Below are 20,408 nucleotides of genomic sequence, written 5' to 3'. Positions count from 1 at the left end.
ATGCAACCAGGCAAAGGGATTTGAGAGAGAACGAAGGTACTAGAAAATCCTCAGGTGGAATTTTCGATAGACGAACGTGAAAATAAGGGGGAAAATACAAAAATCTATTTCTCTTTTGCTTTTATTTTATTCTTAAATATAGAACTAGGATATTATCACCGATTCGATCAATCGCGTCAATTAATTTCCGTTACTCGTTTATTATTTTTATCATTGTTCGCTTTCTTAATATAATTAAATTTTTACAATTTTAACCCTTATACGTACGTATAAATATTAATTGTATATCTCATCTTGAGATATATTAAATAATCGAAGAACGGAATGAATCTATTAAAAGACGCAGACATCGTAATTTATCGTTATCTATATTTTCTTTTTCTCACAATCATGCGTTCGTTATCTATATTTATGCGACTTTTCTTCATATAATCGTATCAGACCGGCATATTTTTTTTCAATACCAACAAGAATCACATAACTCGATTATACACGTTTCCTTTTTATTAAACACACATCGTAATTTCTGATGTTTGTGCATTAAGTCATCTCAAAGATTCTCATTATCGTAACTAACGGGAACTGTCGATGGACAATGAGTGCATTATGAATTTAACGATTTCCACTATTGGGTATAGGAATAATCTGTCCTAGTCGTAAATTTTCGATAGAGTAATATTAATCTATCGTTAAAAAAAATCCCGATATCTTAATTATTAGGTCGTGAAATTTAGAAAAAAAAAAAAAAGAAAGAAACCAAAAGTGACAATACAATGCATTACAAATTTCATGCTTGTCAACCTAATATATATATCTATATTTGAGATATTCGAATAAATAATTTTAAGTAAGATTAGTTGAGAATTTTAATCGATTAAAACCGAGGAAAGGAAGTCGTGTTTTATTTGACGAAGTAAATGAGACGTCGGCAAGAAGCGACAACGGTCTCGCCGTTGTCTATCGAAAGGTTCTCTTCCCTTGTCTTCACGAAGCTTCGGCATCGATCATCCGTGTTATCGACATCTCGATCCTTTTTCGAACCGGTCGGAGAACACTGGATAACTTGACATCAACGGAAAGATCTAGGAATCTTTTCGATATCCTCGATCACGCCTCATCGGTTTCGAAAATGAACGCTCGTCAAATGTGAACCGAATCCTCGTTCGATCTACCTTTATCGTTTTCCAACCAAACACTAAAGCGATTATCTTTTTTTTATTGATTTATAAATGACCACGATATGTGATGATTATGACGTAACTAAAGGACATTAACAATTCCTGGATTAATAAGATAATAAAACAAAGTGTAATGTTTTCACGTAAGGAAAAGATGAAAATTATTGAACATTCGTTTGATTTTTATTTCGAGGAGAAGACATTTTTTTGTCTAGTAATTTATGAATATTCTAGTAACTTATGAGAAAGAAACAAAAAAAGATAGATATTAAATATCTTCACCGAAGAATATTCACATAATAAAATTCTTTTTAAAACTAAGGATACTTGATTCTTCGGTTACGTTATATTTTCTTGTTTTTCTTTCGGTATTATTCTTTATCTTACGTTTCATTCACAATTCCGTTTTGCAACGTCTTAGAATTCAAAAAATAATCTCGACTAGAAATCGTATCACGGTGTTGTACGTCATGCATTAGAACGACCACGCAAAGCCCTTCCTTCCTTCCTTCTTCTTCTACTCGATGCATATTGCATGGGCCACGAGTGGGAAAAGAAGTAGAGAAAGGAAAGAGATGGAAAATAAGAAGAGACAAGTGTATAGATAATATATCTTCCATTTTACCGTAAACGGAATAGGACTCTTCTTTCCGCCGGAAAAGTATTCCTTGTTTATTATTTATAAAAGAAAAAAACAAGAAAAGAAAAGAATGAAAGAAAGACAGAAATTAAACCCCCAATTGAAATCGAAAGTTATACGAGTTTAAAATCTTACATTTGAGAAAAATATAAGAAAACAGGGATCAGTTAAAGGAATATTTTAGAATAGTTAGGAATAAAAAATTAAAAATATATATTTTACCGAGTGCAAATATTATTAAAAAGAAGAGGAGGAAGAGGAGGAAGTGGATGAGAAAGGGGGAGAGAAAGGAAAAGGATAAGAAAACGAGTACGAGTAAGCAAGGAGATAAACGGATAACTAATGAGGACTTTTATGGGCGGGCAAATGTTATGTACGCAAGAGGGAAAAGAAAATTTACACGTAGACGGTTATGTACTCTTGCATAATTCGATCTGCCGCGGCAGCTTATAATTTCAATTTTAATGTCCAACCAGCGGTCTGCTAGGTGCATCGCGTTTCATAGCTTCGCATAATCGAGCCGTTAAATCGGTACTATGCTTCTGTGCTTGAGCGAATAAACGTACAAATCTACGAGAGTTATCCTCGAAAATAGTCACATTCGTGTGTGTGTGTGTGTATGTGTCTATATATATATATAACATACTCATTTATATTTCCCGCACATACACGGATCTATCACTTTGTAAATCTTAGATTATTTTATATCTTATAATATTCACGGATCTCATATTCGATTTTTCATTATTCATTGCAAAAATCAATTAGTCACGGAAAGATTAAAATATTTTTCTTTTTTTTTTTTTTTTTTAAACACACGTTCACTTTTATTAACGATCGAAAATCTAATGGTTTAAAGCGATCAGATGAAAATAAAAGAACGGAAAATTGTGAACGTGTATACGTTTTAATAGGTGTGGGGACAGAAAAAGAAAACAAAAAGACCAAGAAAGGAAAAAAAGATCTGCTTGGTTTTATGTCTCATTCGGTTTTGCATCATTGACGTTCGTTCGAAAATTCATGAATTTTTTTTCCTATCTACTTATGTCCGAGAACGTAATAAAATAGACTTACCTCTCTCTCTCTCTCTCTCTCTCTCTCTCGTTCCCGAGACACACGATCGAGTTTTAAAAGTAATAAATATATACTTACGTCGAGTAAACGGCATATATAATGAAAAGCCAGCAAATAGATCGTAAAAAAGATATTGATAACCAACGTCCGAAGAACATTCTCCTGACCTCGAATAAGAAAAAAAAAAAAAAAAAAAAAGGATTACATTGAGCTGTTATCGATCATAAGGTGAGAGAGGAAGTGTGTAGCAATTAGAGCTGGGTTATCGTAGAAAATAAAAATCGACAAAACAACGTATATTGTCAAAATATATTCAATGAAAAAATCATCTTGTAAAATTAGACAATCGTTCCATTCGTTACAAGGATATTAATAATAGAAGTAATAATAATAATAGTCGTCGTCGTCATCATTATTATTACCGTTGTTGTCTAAAACACGACCGCTACCGAATGCAATTATAACCCTACAACCTATAGCGGTGCCTTAAGAAGAACTCGAGGAACGTCCTTTATATACAACAATTATGATTATTACGTCAAGGATTTAATCGCTCGTTTGGTTTTATTTCGAACCAATAACATTGCGCAATCGTTTTTTCTTTTTTTTTCCCCTTTATCTTTTTATTATTATTATTATTATTATTATTATTATTATTATTATTATTATTATTATTGTTATTATTATTATTATTATTATAAATATCGAGTGTTATATTATCATCTAAAGAAATTCAACGTTTCATTTTTGTTTTCTATATTCTTTCTCTTATTTTCTTTTTTTTCTTTTTTTACATTTATTTTTTTCCTCTTTTCCTTTCCTATACCTATAGAAAAAAGCACACTCACTCGATTACTATAAATTCTTTCGATCGACGAAAAACGTTAAGTAAAAAGTATTTCATTTAAGATAACCCTTAATAAAATTAGCGAAATGATTTGATCGAAACGTTGAATTTCAGGCGAAGGGGGCTAGGGGGAAAAGGACGAGGGCGTGGGGTGGGAAAATGGTCAGAGCTCGCTGCATCGTCATAAATCGTAATCGTTTAGCTAATGCATTTTAATTACCTCTGAGCGATTACACCAATAAATAGACATCGTTAGCTAATTACATTGCTTTCTGCAGAAGGCTCTTTTTAGGCATCCTTCAGAAATAATTCTTTCATTATTAAGCGAGACAAAGCTCTCTCTTTTTTTTTTTCCTCTTCTTCTTCATCTTCTTCTTCTTCTTCTCTCTTATTATTAATATTATTATAATTATAATTATTATTCTTCTTCTATTCCTCTCTATACAAGAAAATAATATTCGCGGACGTTCGCCGATTAGACTACAATAAATACAAGGAATTTTTCTCGACTATTTTCAATTATCTTTACCTACTTTCTCATCATCTCTCCGTTTAAGTTTTCGTAATCGGCATTACGTACGATAGAATTTCTATAAATCGATGATAAATATCCCTATTGGTAGTTGATTGGCTGTTAATAATTCGTTCTCGTTCGATTCATTGAAAGAGAAAGAAAACAAAAAATCTTACGTGGGCAAAAATCCGTTCGAAAGGATTCATCTCTCTCGACGAGAACCAACAAAAATATATATAGCTTAGGAGGAAAAAAAAAAAAGAAAAAAAAAAAGAAAAGAACACATAACCAAACAAGGAATCGCTTTTAGGAAACGTCGAGGAGTCGGATAAGAACCACGGAGAAATAGTTGATTTGTTTGAAATTGAATCATTTACGAATTGTCTTCGTCTATCGTGGAAATTCCAATAATGGTCGTTGATGATCACGCGCAATCCAAGGACGCCAAAGATGCTGGACTATGAGGACCACCAAGCATGAAGGGAGGACTCATCGGTGGACCACCACTTCCGCCGCTGTTCCCATAAAGTTCGAGATCACCCAATGAACTTCCGTCGACAACGCTATCGCACTTGTCCGATTTTCCTTCTTGTTTCAACACCATACGTCGCCATTTGGCACGCGCGTTTTGGAACCAAACCTGGGGGAAACAAACAAATCAAAACGACAAACGTAGTCGCATTATTTATTTTATATTTTCCATATAAACGATTGTGTGTAAAATATTTAAAATTTAAAAGAAAAAGAAAAATTAGAAATATCATTTAATCGAAAGCAAATAATCATCGTCGTTCCTCTCCCTCTCTCTCTCTCTCTCTCTCTCTCTCTCTTTCTCTTTGCTGTCGTTTCGGGGAGCTGGGGCCGAGGGGGGAGTCGAAAAAGGCGTGAGTATGATAAAAGAATAAAAATAATTAAAAAGATTTGCGTAGCACATGATTTATGTCGGGTTAGAGATGACCGCACAAACGATTCGGTTCATAACGCGATGGAGAGGTGCCGAGGTTGGGTGGGAGGATGGGAGGGCAGATTCGCGGCCCGTCAAAGACACCATTGTGTCTCCGTTCCTAACGAAATTCGTCAAAGTCCGTTGAGAGATTCTATTTCCGCGCAAAGTCGTCGTCGTCGTCGTCGTCGTCGTCGCGTCAGATTCTCGCTTCGAAACTCTCTCTTCTCTCTCTCACTCTCTCTCTCTCTCTTCTTCGAGCTTTATCGAGGTACGATATTCCAGAAGGGGTTTATGAAGTAGGTCGAGCCGAGTAATACGACCATTAAATGTGAAGATGTCTTTATATTAAGATACTTCGTCTTCTACCTAAGCCTTTCCTTGAGTACATTGATTTCATGTAAGTATACATATATATCACGTATACAATATATATATATATATATTACTATACAGCAAAATATATAAAGAAAGAAAGAGAAACACACCCAATTGACAAGTTGGAAAAACTCGAGATGAAAGAAGAAAAATGAAGGAAAGGAGATGAGAATGAGGATATGGAAGTGGAAGTTAGTGAAGACGAGAAAAAGAATTTCCTTTACCCTCGGCACACAAAGTTACGTTGAAGAAGAATATAACTACATAGTCGACACAATAATAAGTATGATATATATAACGAAAGAAATAGAATAGGAGTGTAGGAGGAGGGTTTGGGAGAGAAACCCTCTCTTTCCCCTTTCCCCTTTACCCCACCCCGGTGTTATCCCTTTTATTCTGCCGATAGATAAAAGACGGCCCGTGTGTTCTCGATGCACGTCGCCATTTTCAAGATAGTCTCCTCCCCCGCGAACCGAAAGAGCCACCGGAGGAGCCTGCTGCGACGTCGACGAGAAGCGGAGAAACGAGGAGGATCACTCTCTCTCTCTCTCTCTTTTTTTCTCTCCCTCTTCCTCCTCCCCCTTTTGCCTTCGAAGGACGGACTGCCCTATGTGGCTCTCTCTTTCTTTCTTTCTCTTTCTCTCGCGCGCGCGCGCACTCGACTCGCGCTACGAGAAACCCCGTTTCTACGTTTCCTCCTCTACCCACTCTGAACCCCACCCCATCCCCTTCCCTCTTTATATGTTATATAGAGTGTATATAGTGAACGCAGCCGCGAGCGAGTATTCGTGCGTTTCGCGATCAATATCAAGCAAGATGGCGACCAAGAACCCTATGCTACGTCGAATACAATAGCCGCCTCCTCCCCCTCCTCCCCCTCCAACTCCTCTTTCTCTACCTCTTCCTTTTTCCATGTCCCGTCCACCCTTGACTCTCTCTCTCTCTCTCTCTCTCTTTCTCCTTCTCTTTTCCTTTTTTTCTTTCTTTTTCTCTCTAGCATCGTAGGTACTCCGTATTTTCTCTTTCTCTCTTCTTTTCCTACCATTCTCTTAGCCTCAAGGACACCTTTGCGCACTGTTCTCTCTCTCTCTTTCTTTCTCTCTTTTGAAACTCTTCTTCGCCCTTTTGAATAGCACGGCTGCCTTTCACGACTATATCGAGATCGCGTCGATGCTTCTTCTTCTTCCTACGAGTGAAAAAGCTCTTTCCTTTTCATTTCATTTCTTTTTTTTCTTTTTTCTTTTTTTCTCCATTTTCCTTTCTTTTATTTTCTTTATTAAATGAAATAGAGAAAGAATTGAACGTGAAAGCGTTAATCAAACGCTCGCGCTATGAATTCCAAAAGAAGAGTGATGAGTGAGAGTGTGAGGGAGAGAGAGAGAGAGAGAGAGAGAGAAGAGAGTGTAGAGTTAGAGAATAAGAATGAGAGAACGAGAGAATGAGACCCGATACGCTTAATAAATTTACTCCTCGAGGGTTTTCTAAGTATAGATTACCAAATATCCATGCGACAATGCGTAACTACAAAAATATATCCTTGCGTCTGGCGTTGAACGTAGCGTGTATTAAAGAAAAAAAAAAGAAAGAGAGAGAGAGTAACTGACTGAGTGAGTGAGTGAGTGAGTGAGTAAGTGAGTAAGCAAGAAAGAGAGAGAAAACCGAGCGAGAAGATGGATAGTCGGTGGTTCGTCGTGTTCGTGTTCGCCCTTTTTGAAGCGGGTAGGTAGCCGCCCTATAAAAATATTCACGCGCGCGCGTGCTCGCACTCCTCCCAATTAGTGCAGCACCGACCGGCTGCCGTTGAGTTAAAAGAACCGCGCGTCCGCGTGATATTTCCGTCGACGAGCCCGTGGCCTTTCTCCGTAATTATGGCCCTCCGTCAATCCGGCGCAAGTCAAAATCTACGCCCCGGCTAAGTTTTGTCGGACGCGGACTCGAGTGCGACGAGCTTCGCACCCCGCCCCCCCCCAACCCCGCTACCTACCACCATCGTCTCCTCATTTTATCTTCCTCCCACCTCCGCGTGTCAGCTTCGTTATAATCGTCGTTCCAGATTAAATTCCAATTTTTCGACGATTGATTTCCATTCGAAATTTATTCTTGCCCATCACAGCCCACGCCTCCCTCCCTTCCTACAACCTCGCTTGGACGAGTAAAACGCGTTGGCAGATTAAATTAATTTAAAGATTTATTTGGAATTTTTTGTATTTTATTCTGTTCCTTTTTTTGGATCTTTTCAAAATGACAAAAATATTTGATTCCGAGGAAGAAGAACGCGTCCGAATCATCGGCTATACATATATATGTACACATACGTGATTGGTATTATCTGAACAGATAGGACGTCGAACAAAGATTTCGACCACTTCCTTCCGTTTATTTTAAAACCGTTGATTTTTCGTTACTTATAAATAGAACGTTCTATTTTGAAATTTCGATAAGGGAGAGAGAGAGAGAGAGAGATGGGAGAGACCTCGTGTGGATGAAATTTTGGGCGAAATACGTTAGATATGAATTTCTACGCGTCATCTTTTTAAAACGAGATTCACTCGCGGACAAATATATTTTTTTTTTTACTTGTAAGATGTTTATAAATAGATTTATACGAAAAACTAATTGCAACGTTGGTACAGAATTTGTCTAATATTTGAATCTTTGAAAGGTATAAATATAATTGTGTACGATAAACTCTCCCTCCTCGCGAGTTAAGAATACTCGTTGAACATGAGAAGCAACAACATCGGGAATGGTGAATTGTACAATAATAAGAAATAATCTCGTTTTACGTCGTTTCAAAGCGACGGTAAAAAAATCATCATTGATCGATATAAAAGGGCAACGAACGGGAATTGACTCATTGTCGGATAATATCCGTAAATAAGTTTTTTTAAACGCAATTTCTTATAATAAAATCGCGGGAAACACATTTCGTGAAAGTTTTTACAAAGAGGTTGGATAACGACGAGTCATCGGGAAGAAAGTTTCTCTTTAATAAACTATTCTCCAACCGTTCGCCGTCTGTTTTCCTTCCTTCCTACAAACGTGTTACGAAATTGTTATTTCGAGGTGATTTGAAACAGTTTAATAAATATTCAGGGTAACAGTTGGATATTAAATATCTAACAAAAGTCTATTCGTTATGTTAGAAAGACGAGTAGCTGTTAAAGAATGTTCGAACAAAAAAAAAAAAAAAGAAAAGATAAAAGTTCAAATACCGTAAAGGGACGTGAGAAAGAAAGAAGAAAAGATTCTCGATCTATCTTCTCTTCTATGAATGCGTGCGTACGTGCGTTCGTTCGTTCGAATAACGATAGCTCGCGGAATCATCATCATCATCATCATCATCATCATCGAAGAAAGAAAGAAAGAGAGAGAGAGAGAGAGAGATAGAGATAGATAGATAGAAATGGGTATTAAAGCTTACCTGCAGTACCCTTTTTGGCAAGCCAGTTTTCTGGGAAAGCTGCTTGAGATCCTTCGCGTCGGGATTGTGATTGATCGCGAAGTAACTCTTCATCGTCCTTAACTGGTGATGCTTGAAACTTGTCCTCATTCGTTTTGTTCTACTATTGGAGCCAGGTATGCCTGGAGTCCCAGGACCGCCTCTTCCGAAGGGCATGTCTATGTAGTCGGCGTTCAAGTCTGCAAAACGTAAATTGAATCCGCATTGATTAGATTTCCACCTAGGATAACCAATAGTATTTTTTTTGTTTTTTTTTTATTATTACTAAGGGAGGAATGTATTATACATTTTCCAAAGTTAAAAAGATTGTAAATAGGATGAGACAGGGATAGTGGTAAGACGAAAAAGGTAAGGGGGAGGCCTATGGTAAAGGTAGAATGGGATTGGACTATAGTGGATAGGTAGGAAGGTAGGTAGCTAGCTAGCCAGCTAGCTAAGCAGGTATATATTCATGGTGAAACGAGGTATCGTGTCTGCGAACTATTTGCTGCATAGAGTTGTAATTGGCCGTGTATCCAGCGGCCTTTCGCATACGCTATCACCCTTCTTGTTTGCACTCAAGGAGCTAATGAGCCGTGATACACATCAAACAGCGCTATAGACTCGTGGCGGGCAACAACGGCAAACGACGTACACTTCCGACGGTTCGTCCTATCGCTTTCTCTCTCTCTCTCTCTCTCTGTATGTATATATATATATATATATATATATATGTATACATATCTTTCTCTTTCTCGCTCTTGGAAACACAGAACGATCGTCGATGTCGGGATAACTCCATCGACTGATCGATCCTATCCAGCTACTACGAGATCCGATATCCCTGTTGCCACGAGTCAGAATCTTCGACATCCAATGGAACTTAGGTATATGTACGTATTACCTGTAGGTACCATAAGCGTCAATTAAAACGATCGATAGATCCTAACTTACATACCTATAAACATCTATCTCAATGACAATTAGATAAAATCGCGATTAACCGATTAAAATATGAACGATAATTAACAATGCACGTAGTTAGAGAGAAATTAAAAGAAAATAATAATCAAATCCTGTCAAAGTTGATTGCGAAGTAGAAAAAAGGAAGAAATTCTGTAAGATACTTTTCCATCGAGGACGAGTTGGCTAGCTAGAGGAACTTGAGGAACAGGAAGGTAGAAGAGCAGTAGGAATAGGAGGAGGAAGAGGAGAAGGGAAGGAGAAACAAGGCGACATTGGTCGACCTCCTCCAATGAAAAGAAAAAGAATGGATAGTAGAAGGAGTATAGAAGAGTGCTCTCACGTAGGAAAGAATGAGAGGTATAAAGACAAAAAGAGATAAGAAGAAAAGAGACTCGGTCGAAGTTGTTGTGTTCCCACGGTCGGTCAACAATCGAAATTAAGTTCTCGAGGAGGAGGAGGAGGAGGTGCTCGTGTCCGCGAGGAACTCTGCCCACGCGAGAATCCGTCCACCAAGTACGCGCTTCCTTCGGGATTCGGATTCGTGAATTTATGTTGCAGCGACAAATTTTATCAGGGTTCGGTGGCAAACGGCGCACGCCCACGCGTCCCATAAATCACGCGGAAAGGAGAATCGGATTCGTGTATCCGGAACAAGGGCTCGCTCTTCCTTTTTCCTTTTATTTCTCTCTCTCGATCGTCGGGGTTCGTCGCTGTCTTCGAAGAAGAAACATTCGTTTCTTCGTTCCTTTCTCTGCGATTTCCTCGATCTACGCGAGTAGATACCCTACTACATTGAATAAGAGAGAGAGAGAGAGAGAGAGAGAGAGAGAGAGAGAGAGAGGAACGTGTATCGAAATCCTGTTCTCAGTTCTCACATACTTACTACTTAGGTATACGAATGGTACGAATCGAATGGAATTTTGGTGTACTTATAAGGATCTTGATCTAAACGCGAGTTTCCGGTTTGAAAAGTAATGGGAGGAAGAATCATTCGGAAGAAGAATATAGGGGGTTGGTTAAAGTAAGAGAAAATAGTAAGAAATAGAAAATATTAAAGTAAACGAAAAAAAACGAATTATAATCTTACAATGTTGCATGGAGCTCGATGAAAAAGAAAGAGTAGAGTAGGCGTATGGGAGCTCACCGAGACTGGCGGTCATAGCCTCGAGATCCTTAGGCTTCCTTTTCCTTGGTCGTCCCTTTTGCCTCGGTGGTGGTACGACTGCTGTTGCTGCTGCTGCACCGTTGAAGTATGGTACTTTAGGGGGTGAACCGGCATCAGGAACGGACGGTGTCGAGGGTTGAAGCGGAACCGGACTGATGTGACTGTGAGGATGCTGAGGGTGCATCGAATGAGGATGAGGTGGACCATGACCAGCGACCGCAGCTGCCGCTGCCGCGGCCGCGGCCACCGTCGTATGGTGATGATGGTGGTGGTGATGATGATGAAGGAATTCGGGAGACGGAAATTGGCCTGGATAATGTGGACCCGGTGGATAAACAGGAACCGGTGGACTCTGGGCAGGATGAAGTTCCGCACCTATCTCGTAATGCAGCCGACACAAAACCGTGCCGTCCCTCATCCCAAAGTGGTCGCCCTTCGTCAAGAGGACCGCGCACACCGCACAGGAAAAGCAACGCACGTGGAAGACCAAGTCGCGCGCGCGCATCACCAATTCCGAGGAGAGAATCGCAGCTTGGCATCGCGCGCACCTCTTCAGGCTCCCGAACATCCTGCGAACAGACATTCGGAACATATTTTCTTCAAAATTATCTTAAGACATTCTAAATATCTATTTGCTCGGTGCAAGAATTATTATATTTTTGCTAATATTTAATTACTTGCAAATAATAATAATAATTATTATTATAATTATAATAACAAACGATCAAATTAACAATAGCAATAATAGTAAAATTCATGAAAGAAAAGAAGAAGAAGAAGGAGAAAGAAAAAGCAGAATAGAAGAAAACGTTGAAAGAGAGAGAGAGAGAGGGAGAGAAAGAAAGAGAAATATCAAGGAGTTTTGCCCGAACGAACGAAGTCATTCCAGTGCTAAACCCTCTTTCCTCTTTTTCAAAGGTCCGATATTGCTGAGATATCAGACTACCTCCAGAGATCGTTGCTGGCAAGGCAAAGCAAGGCAAGACAAGGCAAGGCACGGCAGGATGTAGCGAAAGGTAGAAGAAGAAAGGCAGAAATAAAAAAGGAAAAAAATAATATGAATAAAAAAAGAAAAAGGAGAAGGAGAAGGAAGAGACGCGTACGCCTCTCGTCGATATCGCGAAGGCGAAGAGAGGACACGGCTTAGTAGCCGCGAAAGCAAAACGGCGGAAGGGAAGGAATATACCAATGCACCGGGCACCGTGACATCGCTACTGCATTAGCGGCACCCTGCAGTCTCCATTACCGAAGCCGGTCGACTATCTCGCTCGACATCCACCACGGCTACCTACCTAACCACCTATCTCGTCGTTCCCCGCTTCTTCCAAATATATTGGCGTCCCCAACTTGGCCGTATGTTGCCCAAGAGCCTAGATAGAGACGTGTCCGATCTTATAACGCCGATCCGGCCCGCCACCACAACCACCTCCTCCATAACCACCTTCACAACTACCACCACCACCACCACCACCACCACCAACTGCAGCAACAACATCCATAAATACGTGACTATCTTCTCATTCCTTTTCCCTTTTCTTTCAACTCTTTTCGAAAGCCTGTTTCGCATTTCACAAGCCACAGAAGAAACTTCTTCCAGATCGTTAATGTCGAGAGATCGGTAAGTAACAAAGAGAGAATGCGACTATGTGAGTTAACAAAGAACGATATTTCGATAATGTCATCCCGTCATTCGAAAAATGAGGAAACCTTTTCTACGGATGATTTACTTTAAACTTTACGTAATAATTCTTTTTCTTTTTTTTTTTTTTCTTCCTTTACAAAAAGAAAACTATATTTCTATGGTCTATTATATTATATTATATTCGTTTCAAGATATTTGTAAATTCACGTTTAATATGTATTTCATATTTTTCTATTAGATACATATATCTATCAGATACATAAGTGTTATTACATTTCTGATCTGGGAAGCTATGAAAGGAACTCCTCATGCGTAAACCCCAAAACCTAATCTAACGGATTAGTCCCAACAGGTCTCTCCTTTCTAGAGGGTCTCTTGACTTCAAACATATTGTTGTCATTTCATGATCCTATTGACGACCCAAAGACTTCCCTCTCTCTCTCTCTCTCTCTCTTTCTCTTATTCTCTGCTGGATTCTCTTCCGCTTCGAGTACACGTAAAGCCGAGTATTTTCGTTTAATCGGATCTACCCAAGCGTACTGGTCTTGATCGATCAACGAAGTAGTAGCCTTTGTATGGCACGTATTTAGTTTACCCTTGGTAAATCCTTGGTAAATTCCTAGTTTTCGCATGAACTTTGCCTTCTCTGATTCGTTAAGCTTTCTTCGATCTTGATCTAAATTTTCAAAGAAGGACGCGAAGATAGAGGAAGAAGAAAAAAATAGAAGACAAATAAAAGGAAAATTTTACTAAAGAAAGTCCTCCTCCCTAAGAATAAAGCAAACAAACCATAAACGATTTTGCTCATTCGACTTGGTTTTTGCTTTTGACGGAACCACCAAATTCCGTTTTCTTTAACGCGGACAAAACACGTAGGACGACTTGCCGTTTGAGGTCTCTCTCTCTCTCTCTCTCTCTCTCTCTCTCTCTCCCTCTACCAGGTTGCTTCCGATGAATGAATGAACGAATGAATGAATGAATGAATGAACCAACCGAGCAACCGAGAATAAGCTCATTCACGTTTTCATCCCGTTTCGTCTACGAAAACCTAACAACACACGTACACGCAATAATAACACAGACGCATAAATTCGTACACGGTAAGAATATTCGTAGGGGTCAGGCAGGGGTATTGGAAAAGAGGAAAGAGGGAATCAGGGAGGGGAGGGGAGATGTTAGAAGAACGCCCGCAGAGTTTTACAAGATGCGCCATATGCGATACATTATTATACAATGTGACGCGTATTCTAAGCGCACGGCAGTGTATTTCCAAACGCCTAAACACCACCGTTGCCACTCGCCACAAAGAGTCGGAAATCCTTTATATACGCGGATTCGGACCACTCGCAGTGCGTTCGCACACTCGGCACCCGTGGAGCACGTGGATTCTCTTCTCTTTCCCTTCTTTCTCTTCCTTTTTTTTTTCTTCTTCTTCTTCTTCTTCCGTTTTACTTTTTTATTATTATTATTATTATTATTATTATTTTTTATACTTTTTCATATTTCTTTTTTCTCCCGCTTCATATTTCTTTTGCGTTCCTCTTCTTCCCTCTTGCTTCCTCGTTCTCTCTTTCTCCTCCTCCTCCTCTTCTTCTTCTTCTTCTTATTTTTTATTCTTATTCTTCACTTCCTCCTTTTTCCCGTTCACGTTCCCCATGATCCAGGGGGCTTCCAGGGAGCTTCCAGGGGGATACGACCGCGAGAACGTGCGCTCCTCTCCTTTAGAGAGAGAAGAAAAGGAACCGCGATTTCTCACGTACGAGAGAAAGAGACTGGACCATCCTCTCTTTTTCTTTCTCTCTCTCTCTCTTTCTTTCTTTCTTCCTTTTCTTTCTGTAACTTGTGCACGAGACACCACCAAACTGGAACCACCATCGTTCTCTGGCAGCTGCAAAGAGACTCCTCCCGACGAGTCCAACGACGAAAGGAACGAAGAATTACGCGTTCGGTTAACGACATGAATAATGATCGAACCAATTCTCTCGATATAGTTTTCTCTCAATCATGATCTTTATGAGACCTACTCACGATCACCTCTCCCTATCCATTTTCTATAAAAAGAAAAGGTTCGAATAAAAATATCTAAATCGCGAATGGGGTGGATGGGTTCTTGCTTAAAAACGAGAACATTGACGGAATTAGATATTTACGGTAATGAGCTTTCGAGTTTCTAATATTCTTGATTAGATTGAAATTATTTAACAATTATCATAGGATAAAAATAAAAGAAATAAGTTGGCGTGTTAATCATGGCTACCTACCTACCTACCGTAAATATAATAAAGATTTTCTTTTTTTTTTATAGTATTCGTATAATACGTGAACTTTAAAATATCGTGATAGTAGGACATTTATCAGATACGATACACGGACGTCGAGAAAGGTAGCAAAAGCTCTGCATGAATATTATACGTATCTCTACCTTACTGCATATTTTCCTTCCGTAATTCTCGCACTGGTAACTCGTCCTTTCCTTTCCTTTCTTTTTTTTCTTTTTTTTTTTCTTTTTTTTTTTTTTGTTTAAGAGGGGAAAGGGAGAAAGGATCTTCTCAAGCTCGTAAATTATTATTTTCGCGATAAAACTTGTCGAGGACCGAACACCACGCTGAATTTCTTCCCGAAGATCGGTAATTAATGCATCCACCGATAAGCTATACCCCGATCTAATCGTTTAAAAAAAAAAAGAGAGAAAGATAATATAATGAGAATATGAGAGAGAAAGAGAGAGACATGAAATCTCTGTAAAACGTTAATGGACCTTTCGAATTGTCGATTCTTCACCCTGACAATGAATTATTTGCCTTCGATCCGACAACCATTCGACGTTTGCGTTCATTTTATCTACTTAAGTGCCGATAACGTTGTGTCGCGTTAACGCGTAAATAACTCGATCTATCATTAAATCTTTTTTACTTGCTAGTATTGGTCATTTAAAAACGTCAATCGAGTTCATTGTTCTTTTATTCAATTAATTCGTTATATTTCGCGGTAATTATTTTCCTTAATACATATTCGTAACGTATAGAAATGTAATCAAATGTTACAAAAATCATACAAAAATAATAATATATTATATGTAATATTTTAAAACACGCGTGTGCGTATATACGTATGTTATTATTGTAAATTTCAAAACTGACTCGATTATACGTCATTGATTATTTTCAAAGATCGATTGATACGAAGTAGAAATAAATCGTATTATTATTATCGATGACCATTCAAAAACTATTATGAAATGATCGTAAAAAAGAAAATGATCTAAAAACATTTATGATAAATGATTAACAATTGAAAATAATTCAAGATGTTTAACAATTTAAAACACAAATGCATAACATTTCACAATGGAATAAAAACGATATTGATACTTATCGATAATTAATTAACTGATTTCGATTCAAGAGTTATATTTTTAAACGGAGAGAACAATATGAAACATCTCAAATGTCGAGTTACGATGTTCGAATATTCTATGACGTCCCACCCTTCCATCCCGATTGATTTTTCCCCATAGATTTAAATATAAAATTCTTTTAATCGTTTCAATGAAAAATATCATTTTTGGCATTGAATAAAAGTGTTCCTGATAATAATTAATTTAGGTTATACAAAAATCATTGAGTGTATGAAAGTTAAAGTAAATTGTAAAAAAGTGAGTGAAAGATGAGAAGAAAAGAAAAATAAAGAAAAGAAAAGAGAAGAGAAGAGAAGAGTAGATTCGTTCGATCGTCAGAAGTGAGAAAAATTGTTCGTCGACGGTGGCAACTGTGGCGGTATCCCAATAAAAAGACATCAGGGTTAATATAGTGCTGTGATCTAGATTAATGCAAACGTTGCCGGCAGCAGTCACGTAGCATCCCACGCACAGCGGTGTGTCCTCCCTGTTTTCGAGAAGAGTCTACACATACAACCACATCGAGCGGTAGCTGTTGCTGCTGCTCCTTCTCGTGGTCTTCTCGTTTCTAGATTATTCCTCGTAAAAAAAAAAGAAAAAAAATAGAAAGAAAAAAAGAAAACAGAAAGAGAAAGAGAGAGAGAGAAAGAAAGGGAAAGCGAATGACGAAAAGTAAGAAAGAGAAGGAGGAAAAATATCGAAGAAGAAAATCCTTGAGATGCGTGGGTCGTCGAAATCGACATTTCGTCTTTGACATTTCTCTCTCTCCTACACGTTTGATGCAAGCTTCCTTTTCTCTCTCTCTTCCTCCTTTATAATTAAAAAATTTGTGTATATATATATATATATATAAGAGAGAAAAAGAGGTTGAAGAAAGTAGAAGAAGAAGAAGGAAGAAAAGAGGGAAGGGGAGGAGAAGAGGGAGGGTTTAACGTAACGCGATACTTTCTTAGGAATGTTTTATGCGGTGACATCGACGATAGCATGGCTGGTTGGTTGGCTCTTGCTGGCCGGTTGGAAGCGTAGGACTCGTCGCAAAAGAGAAAAATAAGAATAAGAGAGAAAGAGAGAGGGAAGGAAAAAATGAGAGAGAAAGAGAAAGAAGGTTTGTCCGATAGGATGGACCCCCCGCCGGGATACGCCGAATCCTCTTACGGAACAACGATGAGCAACGAGGCAGGTACTCGTAAAAATTCCCAACGAATCCCCGTAGAGGCGAATGCCAAAACGAACCTTAACATCGCGTTCTGCGATATACCCCTCAAGTCCTGTGAAGAAAACCCACCGAGGATCGAGTTTTATGGCGAGAGGAGAGTTAGATCGTCGTCGACGTAAGTCGAACGATTATTCCGAAGAATACGACGGAAAGAGCACGAAGTCTCTTATTTTCTACCGTTTGAAGATACCGCCCCCCGACCTATCGTTTTCTGGAATTTGTCCGATGTAAAAATGACATTTTATGTTTGAACTTTTGATACAGTTACTAACATATATACTTATTGGTATTTATACGTTGAGATCTTATCTGTAAGATCGCGAAAAGATAATCTAATGTGAGGATTGCTCGTTAATAAAAGTAATATATATTAATCGAAATATTAATATCTATTCGAATCACAAATTTATATCGAGCGCGATATTATATATTAAAAAGAAAATAATAATAATAATTAAACACACACACGGATCGTTTAAAACAAGATTAGAATTGAAAAAAAATATTTCTATTAAGCGCAACATTATATATATATATATATATATATATATATATATATGCAATAATATAATTAAACAAGGATTGCTTAAGAAACGAAAAAATAAGAATTAGCCGAAATGTAAAATAAAAAACAAATTTTAAAATAGTATCATCGTGCATGTTCATTAATTATCAATGACGTATAAAACATATATTGATAAAAAAAAAAAAAAGTAATATTCTCGAAAAATTTTCTAGGAAAATAAATTGAAACGAATTTAGAGGAGGATGCAAAACACACGCGCGCGCTCGCGTTCGAGGATGTTTTAAAATGGAAGCTGTTCGCAAGAGGGTGGTACACGAAGGAAGAAGCGTAGGCATAGCGGGGCGCCATTGTTCGTGAATCTGATAGGGAACCGAGGCCTTGCTCCTCCTTAAGCGATATCGCCTAAGGGAAAGAAGGAGCTATCGTTCGTGTTCTCGCCATGTCGCCAAGGGCCACGGCCCTTCGGTGATACATGAAGTGTCCCGTACGCAGGTGTTACCTTTACAAATACGGTCCCCGCCTTCTTTATCTCGCCAAATCTACTATATCGAGATATCCTTGCTTTCTTATCTCATTTCTACCACTCCCCCCCTCCCACTTTTCTTCTTCTTTTTTTTTTTATCTTTCTCGAAATAAAACGTCCACCTATATTCATAGTGATATGGCGCATAATTCAAAAACCACACCACGGACGACACTCGGTTACGTTTATCGGTGATAAGAGTTACGAGTAACAGAATTCGCAATCTTTCTCTTTTGAAACCGTATATAATATATTTTTGTTTGTTTTATTATTATTAATTTACATTTAACGATTGCCATCTCATCATTTCAGGTTGAATATTATTCTCCCTCGTAGATAAGTAAAGAAACGAACATCCTGATATTATACAAAAATGTGAAATAGTAAATAATATTAATATAAAAATATTAAAGAAAGATAGAAAATGAGAGGATATTATAATTCTTAAGACACCCAGTTGTTCTATCTCGAAAAGGGAGTGTATCCTATACTCTCGGTAGGATAACGAAGGCAAGGACATAACTCGGTGTCTCCACCGTGTTACGATCTCGGAAAGGGCCTGAGAAATAGCGCGACACCAGGACGGCTACCGATGATGCATGTCCTTGGAACGCGTTACGAGTCCCGCGTATTATGTTACTCGTTTCTTCTTCTTCTCCTTCTCCTCCTCCTCCTTCTCCACCTCCTCCTCCTCTTTCTAGTACCATGTAAAATGTAGAAATAAAGAGAAAGAGAAAGAGAGAGAGAGAAAAAGATACTGAAGTTAGGGTCGTGACTCTATCATATTTATATCCTTGACTATATTTTCCTCCTCGAGCCGAAAAAGCAGGGCGAATGCGTCGAAATTCCAAGAGAAGATTACTGGATCCGATAACGTGCGGACGATGATCGTCGATAGGGAGACACTCTCGTTATCGTTATCGAGGTCTAATCATTTCTCTTTCCACCGTTCGTTCATTCGTTCGTTTATTCGTTCATTCGTTCATTCGCTTTTTCCCCATTTGCTCTGTGTTCTGGTCAACGGCCGACGACGTTGCTTTGAAAGAGGAGGGGAGGAGGTGGGGAGAAAGAGACGAAGAAGAAACGACCATGGTTTAAAGAAGTCCGAGTCGCCAAGTAGAAGAGGATCCGCCTCGTCGTATGTCAAACGACTGATCTTACTGATATCCTTCTCCTCTTTTTTAAGGAGCATGCATTCGGACAAAATGCAGCCCATGGGATTTCGTAATGTTTCGAGCTTTACGAGCGGCCGTTCTTTTAAAAGCCGTAAGCGTTAGAGAGATTTTTAACGTTCCACCAGCTCTTCCATCTGTTATTTCCTTTTTTTTCCTTCTTTCTTTCTTTCTTTCTTTTTTCTTTTCTCTCGAACTATTTTATCGTTCGTTTAAAAACACGTTATAACCTAGTCGAAAGAAATCAAAATCTTCTCTATCCTACCAATACTAAAATTAAATTCTTATTACGAGTAATTCTTTTCTTTTTTTTTTCTTTATGTCAAACCATTTAGCTTTTATCTATTTCTTTTTTTTTTTCCTTCTTCTGTTAGTTGGATTGGTTCGACAAATTTAACGATAATTCATCTCTACCTAATATCGAAAGTAAAACGATAAATGGCTTTTTTAAATACGCATTTAATTTTCTAAAATAAACCATATATAAAACCATTAGCAATAGATAATGCAATAAATGTAGGAACTGTGTACGATTAGATCTACAAAAAGAATATATTCATAAATATAATTATCATTATTATATCTATTATATCGGAATATCAAAGTCAAGCTCTCTTAAAAATTATTCGAAACATTTTACAGACGAAAAACTATAATATAGATTCATACGAGTAATTATTTTCTATCCATAAATTGAACAAATAATTTTTAATAAAAAAATGACGTTTAAACAAAATTAGCCAAAATTTTGGATCCTAAACAAATCGAAAGAGTATAAATAAGTA

At 38.1% G+C, this 20,408-nt stretch overlaps 1 protein-coding gene across 3 annotated transcripts in view; it reads right to left on the bottom strand.

Annotated features, from left to right (window-relative positions):
• Window positions 1–4,125: 4,125 nt before the first annotated feature.
• Window positions 4,126–20,408, bottom strand: part of LOC106793005 (protein apterous-like) — a 45,314-nt gene continuing 29,031 nt past the window's right edge. Inside the window, exons 4-7 of one of the 3 annotated variants that reach the window (XM_014759562.1) lie at window positions 11,523–11,716; window positions 11,070–11,219; window positions 8,999–9,216; window positions 4,126–4,893 (exon numbers count right to left, since the gene is read on the bottom strand). In XM_014759562.1, coding sequence (XP_014615048.1) covers window positions 4,678–4,893; window positions 8,999–9,216; window positions 11,070–11,219; window positions 11,523–11,716 — 778 coding nt within the window. In that variant the 3' untranslated portion in view covers window positions 4,126–4,677. Of the gene's footprint in view, window positions 4,894–8,998; window positions 9,217–11,069; window positions 11,717–20,408 lie in introns of all 3 variants that reach the window. The other 2 variants (XM_014759560.1, XM_014759561.1) reach the window with 2 other exon arrangements.

This window comes from Polistes canadensis, unplaced genomic scaffold, assembly GCF_001313835.1.
Source record: "Polistes canadensis isolate GaletaPanama2010 unplaced genomic scaffold, ASM131383v1 scaffold_10, whole genome shotgun sequence".
In the NCBI taxonomy this organism is placed as follows: Eukaryota; Metazoa; Arthropoda; class Insecta; order Hymenoptera; family Vespidae; genus Polistes; species Polistes canadensis.
The sequence above is the reverse complement of the archived record's forward strand: the minus strand, read 5'-3'. Positions and strand labels throughout refer to the sequence as shown.